At 41.1% G+C, this 20,560-nt stretch overlaps 1 protein-coding gene across 12 annotated transcripts in view; it reads left to right on the top strand.

Moving 5' to 3' along the window:
• The window catches only part of RGS6 (regulator of G protein signaling 6), a 338,372-nt gene that overhangs the window by 228,769 nt on the left and 89,043 nt on the right, over nucleotides 1–20,560 (top strand). For all 12 annotated transcript variants that reach the window (XR_013543809.1, XR_013543806.1, XM_078390822.1 and 9 more), the window contains exons 4-7: nucleotides 3,391–3,441; nucleotides 5,286–5,392; nucleotides 9,262–9,313; nucleotides 15,458–15,522. Coding sequence is in view for 10 of the 12 variants with exons in the window: in XM_078390822.1 (XP_078246948.1) it covers nucleotides 3,391–3,441; nucleotides 5,286–5,392; nucleotides 9,262–9,313; nucleotides 15,458–15,522 (275 nt within the window). In the remaining 2 variants the exon portion in view is untranslated. The remainder of the gene's footprint in view (nucleotides 1–3,390; nucleotides 3,442–5,285; nucleotides 5,393–9,261; nucleotides 9,314–15,457; nucleotides 15,523–20,560) is intronic.

Genomic DNA, 20,560 nt, shown 5'->3' on the forward strand with positions numbered 1-20,560 from the left:
AACTTGTAAACCGCCCAGAGAGGGCTTGAAGCGCTATGGGGCAGTGTATAAGCAGCTCGCTTTGCTTTGTTTTGCTCTAAGGATGCCTCTAAAAAGAAATGTTTTGTATTCTGTTTCTTTCCTACATGATGGGGAAGAGTAGCAAAATCAGGGAGCTGGACAGGGGACAGATTGTATTTGTCTTCACTGTGGCAGGGATTGTCACTCTCGAATTGGCCTTCTCAGCCACACTAGATGCTTTTCCAAGTCCCCCATACAGAGCACGTTACTATAGTCTCTCGAGACTGAAGGATGCCTAAAGGTGAAAAGGTGATGCGGAAGAACACCATAGCTAGAACATTTGGGCAGTGGGGGACACTGATTATAAAGCAGAATGAGTGGGTTAGAGGAAGGTGTAGAAGAATGTTTAACCTGCTTGGAAAGATATAGCAAAGGTTCGTTACTTGCTTCATTCATCATTTCTTTATTTTAAATTTTCCCTTGCTTAAAAAAAAAAAATCTAAAGGTACTAAGGCTCTCTGGGGAAAAAATCTTACATTAATGCCCGTGGGAATTTGAGGATTGTTTGACTTATGTCAGTTTACAAAAAGAATGCTTATGCAGTAGTTTTGGAAAACTCCACAAATAGATCAATACCCAATAAGATAGCCAGCATAGCTGGGTTTTATCCCTTTAAATACTTTTTGGAGTGATGACTGTTGAGGGGGTTTGCAGGGATATGTCTGTCATCTTGATAAATGCTGATCAGACACATGAGTATTAGCAATGACAGTAATTAACAGGGGAAGGAAAAGGGTTTTCATTATCCTAAGGCTGAGTAATCATTTTTGGCAGGTGATAATTAATGGTCTAGCAAAGTCAGCAGAAAAATAATCTATCAGCCTAGAGGAAAGTTGGGGAATCACTGGAAAAAATAAATATTTTGTCTCCCCCCCCCCCTTTCTTGGTGCCTCTCAGGAATACTTAGGCTTAAAAACAGGAAAAAAGATGAAATTATAGTGAGTGGGTGGGTGTTTCAGTGTGCAGAGTTTATTCACATCAAACATTCTGCAAATCTTCAACATGTCCAAATTATTTTGACATGTAGGAAGTTGGTTTTATTCATTTTTTTTGTTGCTGTTACTGTTTGACTGCTGTCAAAATAGGTAGGTAGCCTGAGGTAACTTTTAGATATGGCAAGCAGTAAATAAACTGATTGAATAAGTGCATTGGTGGGCAGTCATTGACTAGATATTTTGCTGCTGCAGTTCACAACACTGTGTTGACACCAGTGATAACTAACCAATAGGCTGTAGGCTGTCGTTTCTTGCGGGATGAGGAAAGTATTGCTGCCTTTACTGCTTTGCTTGAGCCTTGCTGGAGGAACATGCAGCTGATGGGGAAGAAAGTGAAAGAATCAAACAGAAGGATCAGCACTGAGGAATGATAGATCACTCCCACCCACAGAGAAGAAATGACTCTCCTAAACCTGATGTGTGTCTTTCAAATGGTTTGATTTACAAATCCCAATGTCACCAACAAGCATGATCTATGTTAAACATTCTCAACCTTTGGTCCACCAGCTGCTTTGGACTTCAGTTCCGAGAAGCCCCCATCCCAATGGGGATGCATTCTGGGAGCCAGAAATCCAGCATGCTGAGCACTGCTGTTAGAGGAAACCAAAGAAACCAACCAGACTCCTCTTGGTTATTTATGTCAATGTAAGTGCAGTAGCATCAATCACACTGATGAACTGCCACTAAGTAGCATGTTACTGCCTATATTACTTATTGTGCGCCTTGGTAACTTGTTAGGTAGATGACAGCAATTGTCCTCTGTGATTTATAATGATCTACATCACTGGAATAAATCATCAGTGGAATTCTGGCCACTGTGTTGCAGAATTAGACCAATCATGAATCTCATCCACCAGTTAAGTTTCCAGCCAGGTGCACAGGAAGGCTTCTAAGTAGGTCACGAAAGTAACTGCCATCTCTGCTAACTGTTCAGTCGTCTAGTTTTCTGTGAACGAAGGAAGTCCATTTCACTACAGTTGTGGTTAAAAGCTGTTGATATATGTATTCCTTAACAAATTGTTTGATTCCTTTTGAAAATCTATATTCGGTGGACCCTAAACATGTGTTGAGCTGGTGGTCCATATGTGTTGAGTGAAGACATAGCGTGTTTGTTGTTTTACCTTGTGAAGCACAATTTGTGTTTGCTTTTAGCCCTGTTTGTTAATTCAGTTCCTGTGTAGAGCTCACATGCAATGACAGAGAGCATTAACCAAACCCCTTTGTGTCATTAGTTTAATCACTGGCTAGCCTCTCCCTCTAAGCCAGAATGCCTCTTCTCCTCCCACAACAAATATCAGGTACAGAAGCCTCCAGCTCTTCATATTACTTTCCCCTTGTGATTAAAACAGTGATGGAAAGAGCGGGGGTTGGCAACCCCCCCCACCTTGTTGCACATAGGCCACACATTGCAAACTGAACAACTGGATAGAGCTTTTGTCTCTAGAAATGTGAGAAGTCTAAGGAGAGAATAGGGAGGTCATCAAACCAAGACACTGCATACACAACAGTCTTCTTCAGTGTGGTGCCTCTAGAGATTTTTGACTATGGAAGCAGTTTTGAAAAAGCTGATTGCGTTGGGTTAAATACACATAGGAGTTGTACTACACCAGAGCACAGAGTGCTGTCCTCTGAAGGTGCCGGCCACAGAGACTGGCAAAACGTCAGGAAGGACAACCTTCAGAACATGGCCAAAGAGCCCAAAAAACCCACAACAACCACGAGTTGTATTTAAGTTTGATGTTTTGGGGTCAGATCCCCATTTCTGCTTTCTACTCACTTTTACAACCTTAAGCAAGTCATTTATCTTCCTTTATATTTCATTTGTGATCTTTCAAATACTTCTGGGAACCTCTGAGAGCAATAGCACTTCCTCTTTTGTTTATAACATGTGGTATTCAAAGCTGTGCCTGGTCCCATTTAGCTATCATGGTTAATAAGGGCTTCATGGATACATCAGGAGAGGACTACTATATTGCAGCAGGTAAGAGATGGCTTGGGTATGTAGAGCTTAGAAAAGGCAACAGCACAGTTCAGCAATTGGAAGAGTGATATTTTTAGACAACACTCAAGATTCCGCAACCTGGATTATTCTCATTGGAGCTGTAATCCAAAAAAAAAAAAAAAAAAAAAACTTCTCAAAGCTCTGGATCAGTTAGGTGAGTGAAGTTTATGGTAATCCTAAACCAAAGCTTCATCTGATGAAAATAATGCAAATCTAGAAGAGAGGCCATGTTAGTCTGTGGCACCTTAAACATGTCATGAGCTCTTATGGACCACAAACCACATGTGTTTTCTCTCTCTCTCTCTCTCTCTCTCTCTCTCTTTTTTTTTTCAGGGAGTGACATAGTGCAGTGGCTCATGAAGAATCTCAACATTGAAGATCCAGGTAATGCATCATTGGGCTCCAAGAATATATTCTGATGCTTCACATTGCAGCATCATATGATAGGGAATGCACCAGTGAGCTTTGTGATTCCATCTGAAAGTGAAGGGTCAAGAATTTGGTTAGATATTCTTGGGATGAAGAGAGAAGGTTGTACATAGTAACAAAAAGGCAAAAAGAGGGAGTGAAATCCTTTTCTCCACTAACCATGGAAAAAAAGGAAAGAGAGTTACTTAACACAAAATTGAAGTGATCTCTCCTGTAACTATGTAGAAATATACAGTATGTTACTGATATATTTTGTGTTTTTTAAAACATTTGCTGAAGCTTGCCTGTGACCAAGAGACCTGTCCACTTTCCAGGTACTGTCAACATTTGCAATTAAAGGTGTGTTTTCGAAATAGCTAAAAGATGGTAACAAACCTTTGAAAAATATAGATTCAGAAATCAATTGGCTCCAACAGCCTTCTTCGATATGGTGCCTCTAGAAATATTTGGCTATGGTAACAGGTTTGAGAAAGCTGATACACAATGTTGGGTTAAAAACACAAAGGAGTGATAGTTTAGTTAAGGACTCATGCACTTGCAGCATCACCAGTTTCCTTTTGCATACATGTTTCTCTTTGATCATGCACACAAGTGAGGCATGTACATGTAGAAGCCTAGACACCTCCAGTCCAGCACAATCCAGATGTGTTGGACTACAAGTCGTATAATCTCCAGCAAACATCTTGGGTGGGAATGATCATTATGTAGTCCAGCAAATTCAAAGTTTGATTCCTAGGATCTGTCTTGACATTGCCTGTCACCTGCTTCAGGAGGAAAATTTACCCATTTCTGGGCTTTGTTGGAGCATTTACCTGGACCCATACAGAAAGATAAATCTAGGGGAAGAAGTCCAAACTCACTGAATGCATGTACCTGAGTTGTGACAATCCACAGAAATAAGGATGTGCCTGGATGCTGGAGGTCCCTAGAAGGAACAGATGTTGTTCTTGTTGTCCTGTTCATATCACAACTGAAATCATTTGGGACAACTTTTAGAGCATGCAACCATGACAGCAGTATGAACTTTCTCTATCTTTATCTGTTCTCTTGGAGAATATAAGCTATATATATTCACATACACAGGATCTGTGAACTACCTCCATATCCGACATTTCCTTTTGTTAACCAGCCAGGGTCACCCATACCATTTGGTACAGTGTGGGAACTATCTCAGGGGCCAGATTCTGAATAGAAGAAAATGATAGAAGGGCACTAGAGCTCTTTTTGCCAGGTAGCCAGCCCTGTACCCCCTAAGGAGCTTGCTTTTCATGGATGTGGTGGAGGACACTGTCTTTTCTCTGCTAGAGTGACCACAGTTCTAGTCAGCTTTTGTCCAAGTAGCAAGGAGATGCCATTATCCTTTGTCCAAGGTTAGCTTATGTCAAACATTATTATTTTATTATTATTTTTTTGGTGGGTGCTCTGCTTACATTTTCACCATTGCTGTTTCTTTTAATTTTGGTTTTGTTGTGAAACTTTCAATTTATTGTTGTTAGGCAATCTAGGAGCAGTAGTACATATATTCTTTGTGTCACCAAGGGAGTACAGCCAGGATCGATAGTAAAGGATGGTGTGTTGGTGCCTTCAGGATAAAAGCAGAGGGGCTTAAAAATTAATAAATAAACTTCCCCTATTGCTGGAAATCAGTGTTGTGGGAAGACAAGGCACCCTTGGCTTCAGGCTGTCTTGTTCTCTGAGCCTGCCAGGGATTTTTGCGGTAGAGATATCTTGTCACCCAGACCTTGGACGTTCACTCTGGTTGCATCATGGCTTGACAGCTACTTTGTTTTAATTTGCAGCTGAAGCAATACACATGGGGAGTCTTATCGCAGCCCAGGGATATATTTTCCCAATCTCAGATCATGTACTGACTTTGAAGGATGATGGGACCTTCTATCGTTTTCAGGTAGGAAATCTGTCATTTTTACTCAGATTAAAGAACATTAAAGGGCTCTTGCTTAACTAGAGAAACAAGTCTAGAATAAAGTCATCCTGCCATACAGCCACCTTCTTCTGAAGGTAGGCAGATCTGTGTTATTATTTAGCACCAGCACAGAGGTTTTTAGCTCTTATTATAATCAAAATTTGAAGGTATTACTTTTTGGACTTTGAATTCCCAAAATTGTCCGTGTCCAAATGTCTCATTCTGGGAGTTGTGCTCCAAAAAGAAGTAGCATTTCTAAGCTCTAATGCAACCGAGCATTTTAAATATATGGTGGTGAGTTTGGCATTCTCTCAATAATACCAGTGAAGCATTTTAAAAAAATTAAATTCTGATTGAGTATCCTTTTAGGTTATAATCAGATCATAATCCTGTAAAATAGTAAAAAGTAAAAATAGAAAAAGCATAGAAATTAGCCAACTATGGCCAGGATCCTATTGGATTTTTACGCACGGGGAAGAGGAATTGCAGAAGCTGTTGTGGCAAATTGCCACTAAATGACGTAGCACTAGACAGTCAGCCAACATACACCTGGTACATGCCTGGTCCCTTGTGAGTTTTGGTGTGCTGGCTTCCATAGATCCTCTTCTGTGCATGTAAAAACCCAACATTAGTCCAGCTTAAGTGATCCGACTGTATAGACAATTGGTCAAGAATGGGATTCATGAAGGCATCAACAACATTGGAAGCTGCCTAGAGTGGTCGTTCGACTAGGTAGGCAGGGTATAAATACAATAAATAAATCAATTAAATAAATTAAACAAACAAACATTGCATACTCAGGTAACTCAGATATAAATGCTGCTTGCTCTTGTGATGCCCAGCAATCTCCAAAGTAGAATCAAGAGAGAGAGAGAGAACTGGATGGAAGAAGAAATATCAGAACTAACAGTAGAGAGACAGTGTACAAATAAATAAATGAAAGGATGACCTTAAATACAGAGATTTATATAGGAATGTACTAAACAAAATTGATTCCAGTGATGGTGCCATTGTTAGTGGAGATGTTATCAATATCTGAACAATACAGTATTACTGGCTGACAGTTTCATCTTTTATTGTTTAAGCTATCATGAGAATGATACAAATATAAACACACATTCAAACCATGAAAAATGATTAAAAACTGAAAGACTCTCTATCCCACCCCCATTTCTGTTAAAAGATAAATCAAACTGCATTTTTACAGTGATGGTAAAGGTAAAGGTTCCCCTTGACATTTAGTCCAGTCATGTCCGACTCTAGGGCACGGTGCTCATCCCTGTCTCCAAGCCATAGATCCAGTGTTTGTCCGAAGACACTTTCCGTGGTCATGTGGCCAGAGCGACTAGACATGGAATGCCGTTACCTTCCCATTGTGGTGGTACCTATTTATCTACTCACATTATTACATGCTTTTCAACTGCTAGGTTGGCAGGAGCTGGGACAAGCGACGGGAGCTCACTTCATTACGTGGATTCGATCTTACGACTGCTTGTCTTCCGACCTTGCAGCACAGAGGGTTCTGTGGTTTAACCTGCAGTGGCACCACATCCCCTACATCTTTACAGTAGGAGATAACAATAAGGAGATGAAGTAAAAAGCTAAAAATCCAGTGAATGCATTTACTACATGAGACCTATTAATTTAGATCACCAGGTTAGCCTGACAAAAGTTTCTCCTCAGCTTCTGGGCAGCTATTGCGAATGTCACAACTCCGCCTTTCATATATTTGTCAAGATCACACAGCAAATGTTTAATCTTGTCTTGGTTGTCACCATCGATTCTGTCTCTCACCTGACTGAAAATAAATTGTGCCCCCTAGGTTCTGAATACAAGGAGCAGGGCAATAGATAATAGTACAGTACCAGAGGTCTACTACTATTTGGACCCCGCTTATACAAAAGACACTGTTTTAATGTACTTTGAAGTAAAGTTCCTCTAAGTCTTGTGAAGGCAAAATCTGAAACTGCAGTCCAGAAATGCCTTTCTAAAGTAAAGGAACTGTCAGTTCATTTGGGAAATTTAAAAATCCTTGAATTAATTTTAGAAATCATAACTGTGGGGAAAAGCAATGATTTCTGGATTGTCTCTAAATCCTGTTGGGAATAAAACCCCCACACCTTTATTCTTTGTATACTTATAAATCTGACCTGGGGTCCTCTCCTCAGGAATCTGAGATGAGCGACCAAGAGCTGACATTGGTTGAAATGTGTTTTCCATAGATGTTGGCGAAGGTTACACAGTTGTCAGGTCAGGGATTTTGGCTCCTGGACCTCTGTCTCCCCAAAAGCCCTACAGAATTGTATAGACCTCTAGGGAAAAACCAGAAGCCTGTGTTTGTCACAGCTGCTACTTGTCCCAGTTAAGGGTTAATTCTACAATGAAATCGGACAATCATTTCTAATCTTACCTGAGTATCATGGTATAAATCTTTTCACTGTTGCAAGAATTCCAGGCAACATCAACTTGTCTAATTCTGCAAGCTTTATTTATCTACATTGCTTCTGTATTCCATAAGTAACAAGTCTTACAATTGTGAAAAGTTTCAAATAAGACATAATCCAAAAAACCAAACTTAAGTTGTAGCCAGAAATGAAGTCATATTTGAATCCAGAAATAAAAGAGCATAAGTCCAGCCTCCAAGAGAACAGAAGTAATTACTAACAGAAGAAATCTTTCTCTAAGTGGAGATGCTGGGGTTGTTAGATCTTGGAAGTTCCACATCCAAAGAAATGTGTTCTACTACAGAGCTGATCAGCATCATGCGTAACTCTTCTTCTTACCCTTTCTACCCAACAACTCCACTCCCACACTCAGGGGACAATTGTAAAATCTGATAGGGCAACATGTGGTTCTTTTTTCCTTTGCCCCAGACTCCAGTTTTCTCTGTATGGACAATATGTTACAGTATAATACAATACAGTGGTGCCTCGCATAGCGAGGTTAATCCATTCCGGATTAACCTTTGCTATAGCGAAACATCGCTGTGCGGAAATAAAAAAGCCATAGAAACGCATTGAACTTCGTTCAATGCCTTCCTATGGCTTGAAAACTCACCGCTGTGCGAGGTTCTTCCATAGCGCCGCCATTTTCACGCCCTCGGTAAGCGAGGGCAGGGCGCGAAAATGCGGCGCGGACCTTCCGGCGGCCATTTTGGAACCGCCGATCAGCTGTTCTCCCCCACTTCGTTATGCGATATTCGCTAAGCGAATCGCTTAGCGAATATCGCAAAGCGAAAAATCGCCGTAGGGGCCATCACTGAGCAAATGCTCCAGCGATGGCCCAGAGCGCCTCATTAAGCGATTTCATCGCTCAGCGAGGCGCTCGTTAAGCGAGGCACCACTGTACAATACAATATATTACGGTACAATAATTCAGACCATTCCATTTAGTCCTGATTCAATGTGATTTGTGCTTTTGGGTGTGGTGGTGTACTGTATATGTGTTTTTATACTGAAACAAGGGACTGCTGCTCTGAGCACAACTGGTCACTGAAATTCCATTTATTTCATTATAAATTTTGGGCCATCACTATAGCATTATTCCTTTGGGTGTGTGCACTCTAACACCATGTCTTCCCCTTTGAGAGTTGATTGGTGCCAACACTGGCCTCCTTTTCAGCCAACACTGGTCTGAATTATTGTACCATAAGGTGTTTTTTTTTACCAAAACCTTTGGAGCCTAGGGATGGTGCCCAGTCTTGGGAGCATGAGGTTGTACACCCAGTGCCAACTGTTTGAAATTGTTCTAAATCAATTTGATGCACCAACCTCAATCTGGGTTATTTTGATACAGGATGAGATATGAACAAACAAGCAAGCAATGTTAAAACACAATTTACTGTTTTTCAGGCTCCATATTTTTGGCCTTCAAATTGTTGGGAACCGGAAAACACAGATTATGGTAGGCACTTTGGCTTGTGGCATTTTACAGGATCTTTTTAAATGTGTCTCCAGTTGTCTTGTCCAAAAATAAATGATTTCTTATTTCTAATCTGAAGATGGCATCACTATTCATTGTATAATGTTTTACGTTACCGCATTACATCACACATCACATGCATGTGACTGCCTTCAGTTTTGGTAGTAACACAATTGTCTCAAAGCAATAGCACAATGTGCAGAATTGGTAATTATGAGACAAGATAATCATTTCCTGCTGAGTTCTAATCCATAGAGTGATGGATTTGAACTCAGGACTCCTGGGTCAAGTTCCCAAGTTCTGCCATGGAAACTCACTCGGGGGATGGAACTGGTAACACCTCAGCTTAAATAGCTCATTTATCTTAAAAGCCTTGTTAGGGTTTCTATAAGTCTGTTCTGACCTGATGGCATATAACGTAACAAAATTATTACACTGGATTAAATTGAAATCAAACCTAGAAATCAATAAAACCTTGATTTGCTGGATTTAGTCCATGAACTCCCATTGTTCTAAAATTTGCCAGTGCAGTGATGACTCCCTCCAAAGAGATCACATCTATTTTTGTTCTTGGTTTCACATGGTATAATAATGAAGCTATATTTGAACTGGACATGATATGTGAGTGAAGGCGCCTGTGTCTGTATTGACATTTGACATCAGCTCTAAACATTGTAATTCCATGTTTATCATTGGATGTTGCCTTGCCAAGCTGGCACTCATACTTGCTAGGATAAATGCTTTATTAAACTTGATTGAATTGTGTCATCTGCATATAGAGTCGGGCAGTTTCTCTGGATCATCCCACAGCGGAATAAATGTGTAGACAAAGGAGTGAGCTCACACATATTTAGCAGCCTTGTTTGGGTGTTATGGTATGTAGGAATATCAGTACAGTTAGAGAGGAGTGCATACTTTCAGCCCCTTTCAATGTTGCTTTCTCCAGGTGCACAGAAGCAACTTTAAAGAAAAGTGCCTACTTGAAGTCGGTTCTGTACATCAGGAAGTACTCAGATCTTCCAGAGTTCCTGCACACATTTCAGTTCTGTCCTTTTGAGAATCATTGTCAATTACACAAAGAATGGGGTGGTGGGAATGCCACAGACTTCCATCTAGCTGTGTTGAGAGTGCTAGATACCATAACCTCTGAATGAGACTAGCATTGCCATGTCACAGAGGACCAGAGGAAGTAAGGCAGATTTGCTAAACTTTCTTGGGTCTCCAGGCAGGAAAACAACTCTCTGGGCAAGCAGCATTGGTAGAGAAGAAAATCTGGGTTTGGCTTGGCTTGGTTTGAAGAGGTGACTTAAAACGTATGAATCCATTTCCATTCATTCCTAGCTAGTGTCAGGGGGTCACAGTTTCAGTGTGAAGATACTTGTATGTGTCTTGCACTTGTGCACCATTGATGCATCACAAAGCTGGAACTGAGAGGCTATGCCATTGGGAAAAGCTGGTTGATACATGTCGTTGGACCCATTGTGCAATTTGAAACAAGGCAAGGAATGGAGCCCCAGCTTCATAGTTCTTGAATTTTCTGTACATAGGTCCTGGTGGCAGTTGGCAGGGCCTGGAAAAAAAACTTCATCTGGAATGGTGGTGAGCCTTTTGCAAGCCACAGCAGCAGCGTAAAGCCAGGAAAAACTAGCTAATGTGATATGTGGTAGAGCTGTAAACAGAACTGTAAGGAAAAATTAGCCCTAGCAGGGTTTGCTGCAAGCAAGCATTGCAGCTGATGGACACATTTTCTTGCCTGGCCAACCACTGGTCACTCGTGGGTGCCATATTACCTAATGAGCCAGGTTTTGCCTAGATTTTGGACCCATTTGCCTCAATTCCTGTTTACCCCATTTCCACAGTCAGAAATAGTTCTGGTCCCCTCCGAAACGCTGATATCCTAGCAGTCCACCCATCCAACATTAGAAGGCTAGAGGGTCTCTGGTTTTGCCTTGGAATCTCAGGGAATGAGATGCTGTTGACCAGGGTCCCTTTCAACTCCTGCCTTTGTACACTAATCTCAAGCTCAGAGCCGGTTCTAAAATCATATGATCTGCTCACATATTGGTAAGCTCTGTTCGTGCAGTCAGAAATCCTCTGATATTCTGGCCCTCCATCTTAACACATAGAGCTTAAATCACACAGAAAGCCTCCACTCAAAAATTTTAGATGCAGTGGTGCCCCGCATGACGACGATAATCCGTCCCGTGAAAATCGCTGTTTAGCAAAATCGTCGTCATGCGAAAACCCTTTCCCCATTGGAATGAATTGAAACTTGGTTTAATGCGTTCCAATGAGGAAAATACCTCATCGTCCAGCAAAGATTGCCCATAGGGAAGTCATTTTGCGAGCGCCGATCAGCTGTAAAAATGTCTGCCCTGCGAAGCATGGGCTTGGAAAACACAGGGCAGTCATTTTGCGAATCTGAAAAAAAATCGTCTTGCAAACAAACGGTTCGTGAAGCAGGGACCTAATCGACATCCAGCGAAAATCCCCCATTTGAATGACTGTTTCGTGAATCGCTATAGCGATCGCAAAAAGTCATCGTTATGCGGATTTGACGTTTAGCGGGGTACCACTGTATATAGGCGGGTGACTGGGCCTAGACACAACACTGTTCCTCCTTTTATGCTTTCATTTTGCATTGAACTACATAAAAAGGGCACAATTTTAATTCTTCTGTGAAAAAGTCTTTATGTCAACAGCATAATAATTGCAGCAGTGCTGTGCAGTCTAGAATCATTGAACAGAACAGTGTTTAGTCGACATGAATGTTAATATGGCAGTTAATTGAAATGCAATTCTGTTTATTTAAAGTAATAGGTGTGAAAGTAGTCCTTGTATTTGAGAACTGAGTGATCTATCAAAGAGAATCATGTAAGAGCATTAATATTTGTGCAGTGGCCCGGCATGGATCTGTGGATGAATGGAGTCTGCTGTAAAATAAATGATGATATACTTTGTATACTAATGTATGCCTTGCTGATCAGTAAACTGTTTTCTTTAGCAAGTAAGCATGAGGTCTTTGGGAATTGTTTATTTTTTTTATTTAAAGCTAGATATGTAACTTGTCCCTACAAATACACATTTAACAAAAGAGGGAGGAGGAGTTTATACTAGAAAGTGCTGTCTGGCGCTTTGAAAGAAATAGCAGAGGTTTATGATATTTCATAGTAAATATCTGAACAGCCAAGTACCCATGCATAAAGGGAGTATGTCAGCACTGTTATCTTTAGCTGTCTCTTTGCATTATTGCTGTCCCTGCTACAGCTATACTTCTCTCTCGCTGAAATGATAAAATCAATTTTTTCATTCAACTCAGGCATTAGCAGAGGAAATGAATACACCTGTGTTTATAAAATGAAGGCTTTGGAAAGTGTTTCTTTTACAACCAGTTTATGACCAGCAACAGAAGTCTTCCCCCCCCCCCAACTGCTCCCCCCCCCCACAAGTATCCCTGAGTACTGTGTTTGTAGTTAATGGTGGAATGGAAAGATCGTAATTGTAGCTGTTACAGAATAGCAGTTGCTTCTTGTCCCTTATTTAACTATTATTAGTTTTACCATATCAATTAAAAAAACCACCTAGGATAATGATGTCCTAGCACTCTTTGCCTCATTTAGCAAATTATCTTTGTGCTCTTTATTTATTTAATTGGCGATGCATCCAGTTAAAAATGTACACTTTCCATAAATTTTAATGGAAGATGTTTAAATTCGCTTAACAGAGAAATATTAGAACATCTTCTTCATACTATACTACAGATCTATGCATGTCTACTTAAAAATACCATGAAATGTACTCTTAAGCAAGTGTATATAGGAATGAATATTAACTGCTTAGTTGTGGCTCGGTTGTGCCAATATTTTATTTTTCAAATATTATAAATTGCCATTTTTTCCACAAATACTCTACATGTTCTAAAATGCAACAACCACATAAATATATATAAACTTAATTACAGTAGGACCCCTGTATCCATTGGATCAGTATCTTAAGTTTCACTTATCCATGGTCTGAAAATATTAAAAATATTAAAGGAAAAAATCCTGAAAAACTATTTTCATATGTTTTACCAGAACATGCCAGTAGAGGGAGCCAGAGCTCATGCTATGAACACTTGTTTGTAAAGAATACATGGCATGGTCTCTGGCTCTCTCTAGTGGCCAGTTTAGGAAATGCATGTGAGAATTTTTTTGATGGGTTTTTCCCTTTTTCCTTAAATATAGTGTTTGCTATTACTCACAGTTTTCCATATACGGGGGAGCTTGAGACCAATCTCCAGTGGTTGTGGGGGGGGGAGGTCTACCAAATCAGGTATGGGGGTTACAACAATTACAATAAAATGCATCCGTTAGCAGCCTGATTGGTGTAATATGTATCAGCCAGGCTGATACATATTACACCAACTGAAAACCTTAAACTCACACAGGAAACATTGCAGTAATAAAAACGCAATTTACGGTAACTAAGGCAAGGGAGACTTTTACCAAGTCATGTCTGCATAGCAAAGGTGACAATTGGCCCACTAGGGTGGAATAGGCAAAGACATTCTTTATCACTATTATCAGGTTGGGACTCCAGCAATAGGAGCGCTCCCAGTCTATGAACCTCATTGGTCAGCGGGAGCGAAACTCCTCCTTAAACAAGTTGAATCCCAGTTCCCAAATGTCACTAATCACCAGCATCTCTGTCTTATCTGGATTTAATTTTTATTTGTTCTTCACTCAGCACTTTATTGAGTTCAGGCAGATTTCAGGGGTATTGACTGTTCTCTCATGCTCGGTCACAGGAAATAAGGTGACCAGGAGCAGGAGAGCTGGCTGGCTTCTACCTGTTATCGAAACCACAGTCCAAAGCGTTGAATGATCTATCCCAGTAGCCAATATTTACTCAGGAGAAGCCCACACATTCAACTCTTTCTCCCATCTAATGTATTTTTATGTTTTCTTGTGCTATCTTCAGGATATTTTAAATCTGCTTTAACTATTTTAATCTGTTTAGTTACTAGGATTCCTGATGGACAGAGAAGTGATAAGCAAATGCTTTAATTAAAATAAAGGAATAAATATTATATTCATAGGAAGAAGTTGGTGCACTTGGAGATGGGCCAGTGCTTGGAAAATTTATCTTTTGGCTTACAGCTCCCAGAGTTAAAAGCTTGCAGGAAAATTCATTTTTACGTGCAGTTTTTCCCTATGTACACATTTGTAGCACTTTCCACTAATTTTTAAACAAAAGTCTCCACACCAACACTTTTGTTGATGTATGAATTTTGTGCACATATTTTTAGTGAAGAATTGCATTGCAGAGTACAAAGAAGTGGAAAAGCAGAAAGAGAACTGTGTTCCATTTTCTGTTTTAACACAGGAATTGAAATTTAGGCTGGTTGGCATTAAAATGCAAACCAAACAAATTTTGCCCCATCCCTAATCTGTAGTGAATCTTCTCCATGCCCTCCCCCCCCCATGATCATTTATTTATTTATTTATTTATTTATTTATTTATTTATTTATTTATTTATTTATTTATTTATTTATTTATTTATTTATTTATTTATTTATTTATTTATTTATTTATTTATTTATTTATTTATTTATTTACCTACCTTATATGCCGCCCACTCTACCCAAAGGTCTCTGGGCGGCTTACAACAATTAAAATTCAATTAAAATACAATAAAAGATAAAATGATTAAAATACAATTAAAATTGCCATCAGGACCCACAGTTGATGTTATTTCAATTAAAAGCCTTCTGGAATTGTAGCAACTTACAGTATGGTTCTGCTGCTTTGGAAAATGCCTTCTGGGGAACTTGGATTAGTTGTTATGTCATCCCATACAAACAATGTGTATGCATGTTCTGTGCTGACTTATAGTGACCCTAATAGGGCTTTAAAGATATGTGAGATATTTAAGGAATGGTTTTACCCATTTCATTCCCCCAAGGAAGTTTCCGTGGCCGAGCAGGGAATGGAACCCTGTTCTCCAGAGTCCAGAGTGCTTTTTAACCTCAGTTTACATTCTTTTAAGTCTCATCCTCTTCTATCTCAGTAATAAATACATGATGTTGAGTTGGTTTTCTGTAGTATTTACCCCCTTTCCCCTCCTTGTTTTTTTCTCTTTAGCCATCTATCTCTGCAAGAGGACCATGCAAAACAAAGCTAGGCTGGAGTTGGCAGATTATGAAGCCGTAGGTATACGGATTTTACAGTTCCAGAGTATAATGTTAATGATACTTTTAAGCTGAGTATATTCAACTGTATCACCTTTCTTTATATATAGTAAACACAGCACAGGGTATGGCTTTTTTGTTCTTTGAGTTTTGAAAATTAGAACAGTATCATCATGGTTCGTGCTAAACAAAATAGGATGCACTACACTATCTTAGGGTAGACCATTTTAGAAGTCTTTGATCAACTGTGTTGCCCTCCAAAGTCAACAAAAGAACTGTGGTGTTGCAAAAGGGCTGCTATTATAATCCTTGGTTAGATTACAGAATTTTTGTAGTAATACCTGATGATAAACAGTGCTATGGGCAGCCAAAAGGTCAACAAATGCTACCCTATGACTTCTCTTGTTTCAATACGTTGCATATCCAATATGTTGGATTTGTGCTATACAGTTCTTTCCAAGCTTAAAGTCAGTGTGTTGTGGCATAAGGAGAGGTTCCACCTCTTCCATTAGACTTTAATGACATTCTTTCCAGGACTATTTAAAGTTGACAAGAGTAGTCAGATTTGCCAGATTTTAAGGGGGTCTATGGGTTCTTTACGAGATTTCAAAATAAGAGTCACTTGTGACATTCTCCAAATTTGCAGAGAATCATGAGAGGAGCAAGGCAATTATTAAAGAAAATAAGCAGCCACTTTTTTCTTACTGTGCCAAATTGGTTTATCGGTTCTATGCAGATGTCATCCAGGCCTGCTGCCCTGGCATTTTTCCAGCTACAAATAGCTTTTTCCAATTTACCTAAGCACCCTTGAGCAACCACTTCCTCAAAATGCCAAAAATGTTGATCATACAGCTTTCAGATTGTAGAACATCCTCTAAGAGAAATATTAAAAGAACCTGGTGCATATTATGATAGAAATTAGCTTAAACTCAACCCTGTTTTTCTCAGATAAAACATGTGCTTTTCTCAGATGAAAATTAGATCATTCCCCCCCCCCTTGTCAATAACTAGGTATAACTTAAGGTCATACACTGACCTATTGTTACAACCCCAGACCTACTGGGATATACCACAGTTTCACTAAGCTGCCACCAACCATTCCCTATAAGAAGTCACACAGACCAGGGATGGATTTTTAAACAAACAAAGGGATAAGGTTTATTTACATAACACACAGGGAAAATAAAATGATCAAGTGAATAAGATACAGTAACGTGGCTTAGTCTCAATCATACATACACCAGTTGGGTTCACACAGAACACCTTTAAATAAAGCACAGACCCTGAACCTATCAGTTCTGGCTAACCACACAGACACCTGAACCTATCAGGTTGGTACTGACTGATACACAGTAGTACCCTGTCTGACACACAGACTCCCACACCAGCTTCTTCTTTCAGCTCTCCTCCAGCTTCTCCTTCTTTTCCACACACGCTCCACATATATATACAATACAGCCCCTCCTCCTGATGTCCCGCCTTCCACTCCCCATAGGATGGAACTTTCCCTCCAACCCATGACAGACAGGTAACATCAGTGCTGTATGTAACACCTCCCCTCTTTATAAGTTGTTTTGTAGGGGGAAAGCTAAGGTGCTTTTCTCCAAAAAACAACCTGGATCCAAAACATACAAAACAGTTATACATTAACATACAATACCATACTTACTCTAGGATAAACATATCAATTAGGCATTTAAACATTTACCATTTACAATACATCAAGTTACCTTTATTGATACAAACCGGGCATGTTTAATAAACAACAGGTACATTTAACCTTTTGGTCACCAAAATATATACATAGTCCATGTTTCTTTCGCCGTCTTCATTCTTCAGGTCTTCTTGACAATGCGTCAGCAACACAGTTCACTGACCCTCTGACCACCTTCACTTCAAAGTCATAGTCTTGCAGGTTTAAAGCCCACCTCATAAGTTTACTATTGTGGGTTTTCATTGTCTTTAACCATTGCAGTGGTGAATGGTCAGTGCACAGAATAAAATGTCTTCCCCAGATGTAAGTCTTGGCCTTCTGGATCGCGTAGACTATAGCCAGGCACTCCTTTTCCACGGTTGCCAAATGTCTCTCACCTTTCTGGAGTTTCCTACTCAGGTAGGACACCGGATGCTGGTCACCATTTTCATCCTCTTGGCAAAGAACTGCTCCTACCCCGCTATTAGACGCATCGGTGTAGATGATGAACTCCCGGTCGAAGTCTGGAGCACGCAGCACTGGATAGTTGATGAGGGCCTCCTTCAACCTCTGGAACGCCTCCTCACAGTCGCTGGTCCACGGGATGCGGTCATCAGTCTTCTTCCTCGTCAGATCGGTCAGCGGAGCCGCAATCTCGCTAAACCTCGGGATGAACTTTCTGTAGTAGCCCACCAACCCAAGAAATGATTTGACTTTTTTCTTGGTGTTGGGTCTAGGCCAATCACGAACTGCTTCTATCTTGGCCTCTAGGGGTTTGATCACTCCTCCCCCTACTATGTGACCCAAATATTTTATTTCTGGGCTACCCAGCTGCAGTTTGTTCTCTTTGCAGGGCCTAGGCCACAGCACTCCCTCCCCTGGGTTAAAGTGCCTCTCCCTGCCTTCCTGGTCATCCCAAGCTTTCTTTCTGACCTTTTGAGCTTGCAGGGTCTCTGCTGCTAGCTCTAGGTTTCTCTTTAGGTCATTCCTTAGAGAGTCTATATATGTCACAACATCTTGTGGGTCATCCTGGGTGATCTGCTCCCAATTTTGTTTGATTAAATCAAGGGGCCCTTTCACCCTTCTCCCAAACAAGAGTTCAAACGGACTGAACCCGGTACTGGCTTGTGGCACTTATCGATAAGCAAACAAAAGGGATTGCAGCTTCTGGTCCCAATTGTTTGGATTCTCTGCCAAGTAAGCCCTAATCATGCGCATCAGAGTCCCATTGAACTTCTCAGTTAACCCATTACTTTCAGGGTGATAGGCAGTGGTTTCCTTGTGTTTAATTCCACAGATTTGCCATAATCGTTTCATGAGCTTCGATGTAAACGATGCACCCAAATCTGTGATTATTTCTGAGGCAAATCCCATCCTGGACATATACCCCACCAAGGCATCTGCCACTGTGTTAGTTTCAATGTTAGTCAAGGGTATGGCTTCGGGGTACCTCGTGGCATGGTCCACAATGGTGAGAATAAACCGGTTCCCCCTCTTTGTGGCCTTGGGCAAAGGTCCCACAATATCCACTCCTATACATTTGAACGGGGTGTCAATCACAGGCAAAGGGCACAACTTTGCTTTGGTCCTGTCACGGTTATTCCCCTGCCTCTGACACACATCACATTGTTTACAGTACTCCTTGATCTGCTTCCCTATTTCAGGCCAGTAAAAATTCTGTGTAATTCTTTGTTGTGTTTTGTTCACCCCTAAGTGCGCAGCAAACATGTCAGAGTGCCCCCTTTGTAAGATCATGGGGCGATACTTTTCAGGTACCACTAGCTGACTTCTGATCCCATCTCCCCCTTTTGAGATATTCCTCAGGGTCTCTCTATATAAAATTCCCTTTTTCTCACAAAATTTCACTGGGGTTTCAGGTGTTAGCTGGGCGTCTGTCACCTGTTCAAAACACTTTTGGAGAGTGGCGTCTGCCTTTTGCTCTTGGCCAAATCGGCTGTCTGTGGTTAAGGTTTCCACCACAGCTTCGGAACTCCCCTCTGCTTCCGTCTCGGGCTCATCAGTACCCCCCTGAACTGTCCCCGTGGTGGCTTGTGAGCGTGTAATCACTAGCACCCGTTTCACATGTTCAGCCAGGTCATTTCCCACGAGCACGGCTGCTGGCAGAGTCTATGAAATCGCTAGCCGCCAAACTCCCCTCCAGCCTTGAAAGTTCACAGGTACCTCAGCTACTGGCAGCGAGATCACCTGTCCCTCAATCCCTGCCACCTTTATGCTCTCATTTGGGATTACATACTCCCTAGGAATAATGTCTGGATGGCACAGGGTCACCTGGGAACAAGTGTCCCGTAGCCCCCTATACTGATGGTCAAGTATTCCTACGTCCACCCCTGCGGTTTCAAACAACTGCGAATCTGTTCTCACTAGCAAGCAGCGCTTGACCTCCACAAGAGGACCATTTCCCCCAGCCTGATCAGCAGATGTATCTGTTCCAGATTGAGTAGCCATGGCAACAGGCTCCCTCAGTGACAAGGAGCTTTGCTCTTTCTGGACACAGAACACAGCTTTTGGCTTGGTTCCACTTAAATCATGAGGCACATTTCCTTTTAGCTGCTTTAATTTCTCACACTCTGAGATTAGATGGCCCTTTCCTTGACAGAAATAACATTTTCTGCTGTATTTGGAGTCTTTCTCATCTTGTTTTGGTTTTCCCTCCAAAATCTGAGGTCTTTGTTTCATGTCTGAGGGCTTCCCTTCACCTTGGGCCCCTCCCACTTGCTGGTTTCTCCCTGGTCCCTGAGAGTACTTGCTGTAGGTTTCTTTGGGTTTGCCTACAGATTTCCCCTCACCTAAGGGCTTTCTTATTTGGGAAATAAAATCTGCGATCTCGGCCGCCTCTGCCACAGATTTCGGTTTCCTTTCCCTCACCTGGAACTTCAGTTCCCCATGCAGGACTGAATAAAACTGTTCCAGCGCTATCAGGTCTTTGAGCTGCTGGAAGGTCTCTGTTCCCTCCTGAGATAGCCATTTCTCTAGCAGCCTCACCAGTTGGGCCCCCACTTGGGTAAAAGTCTGCTCTGGTTTCTTGGTGAGTGACCTGAATCTTTGCCTCAGCTGTTCCGCATTTATCCCATGTCTGGCAAACACCAATTTTTTAAACTCTGCGAAATCTTTTAACAGTTCCTCTGGCATCTCTGCATAGACTTCTGCCAGGCTGCCACTGATTAAAGATCGCATAATGGTCATCTTCTCAGTTTCCCTTACTGAGAAGTCCACAAACGCTCTTTCCACTAGGGAAAAGAACACCTCAGGGCAATCTCCCTTGTGGTATACAGGGAATTTCTTCAGGTCAGTTTTAGACAATTGACCTCCCTCAGAATCCCTATCGTTATTATTGTTCTGGTT

The sequence above is a fragment of the Pogona vitticeps genome, chromosome 1, assembly GCF_051106095.1.
Source record: "Pogona vitticeps strain Pit_001003342236 chromosome 1, PviZW2.1, whole genome shotgun sequence".
Lineage (NCBI taxonomy): Eukaryota > Metazoa > Chordata > Lepidosauria > Squamata > Agamidae > Pogona > Pogona vitticeps.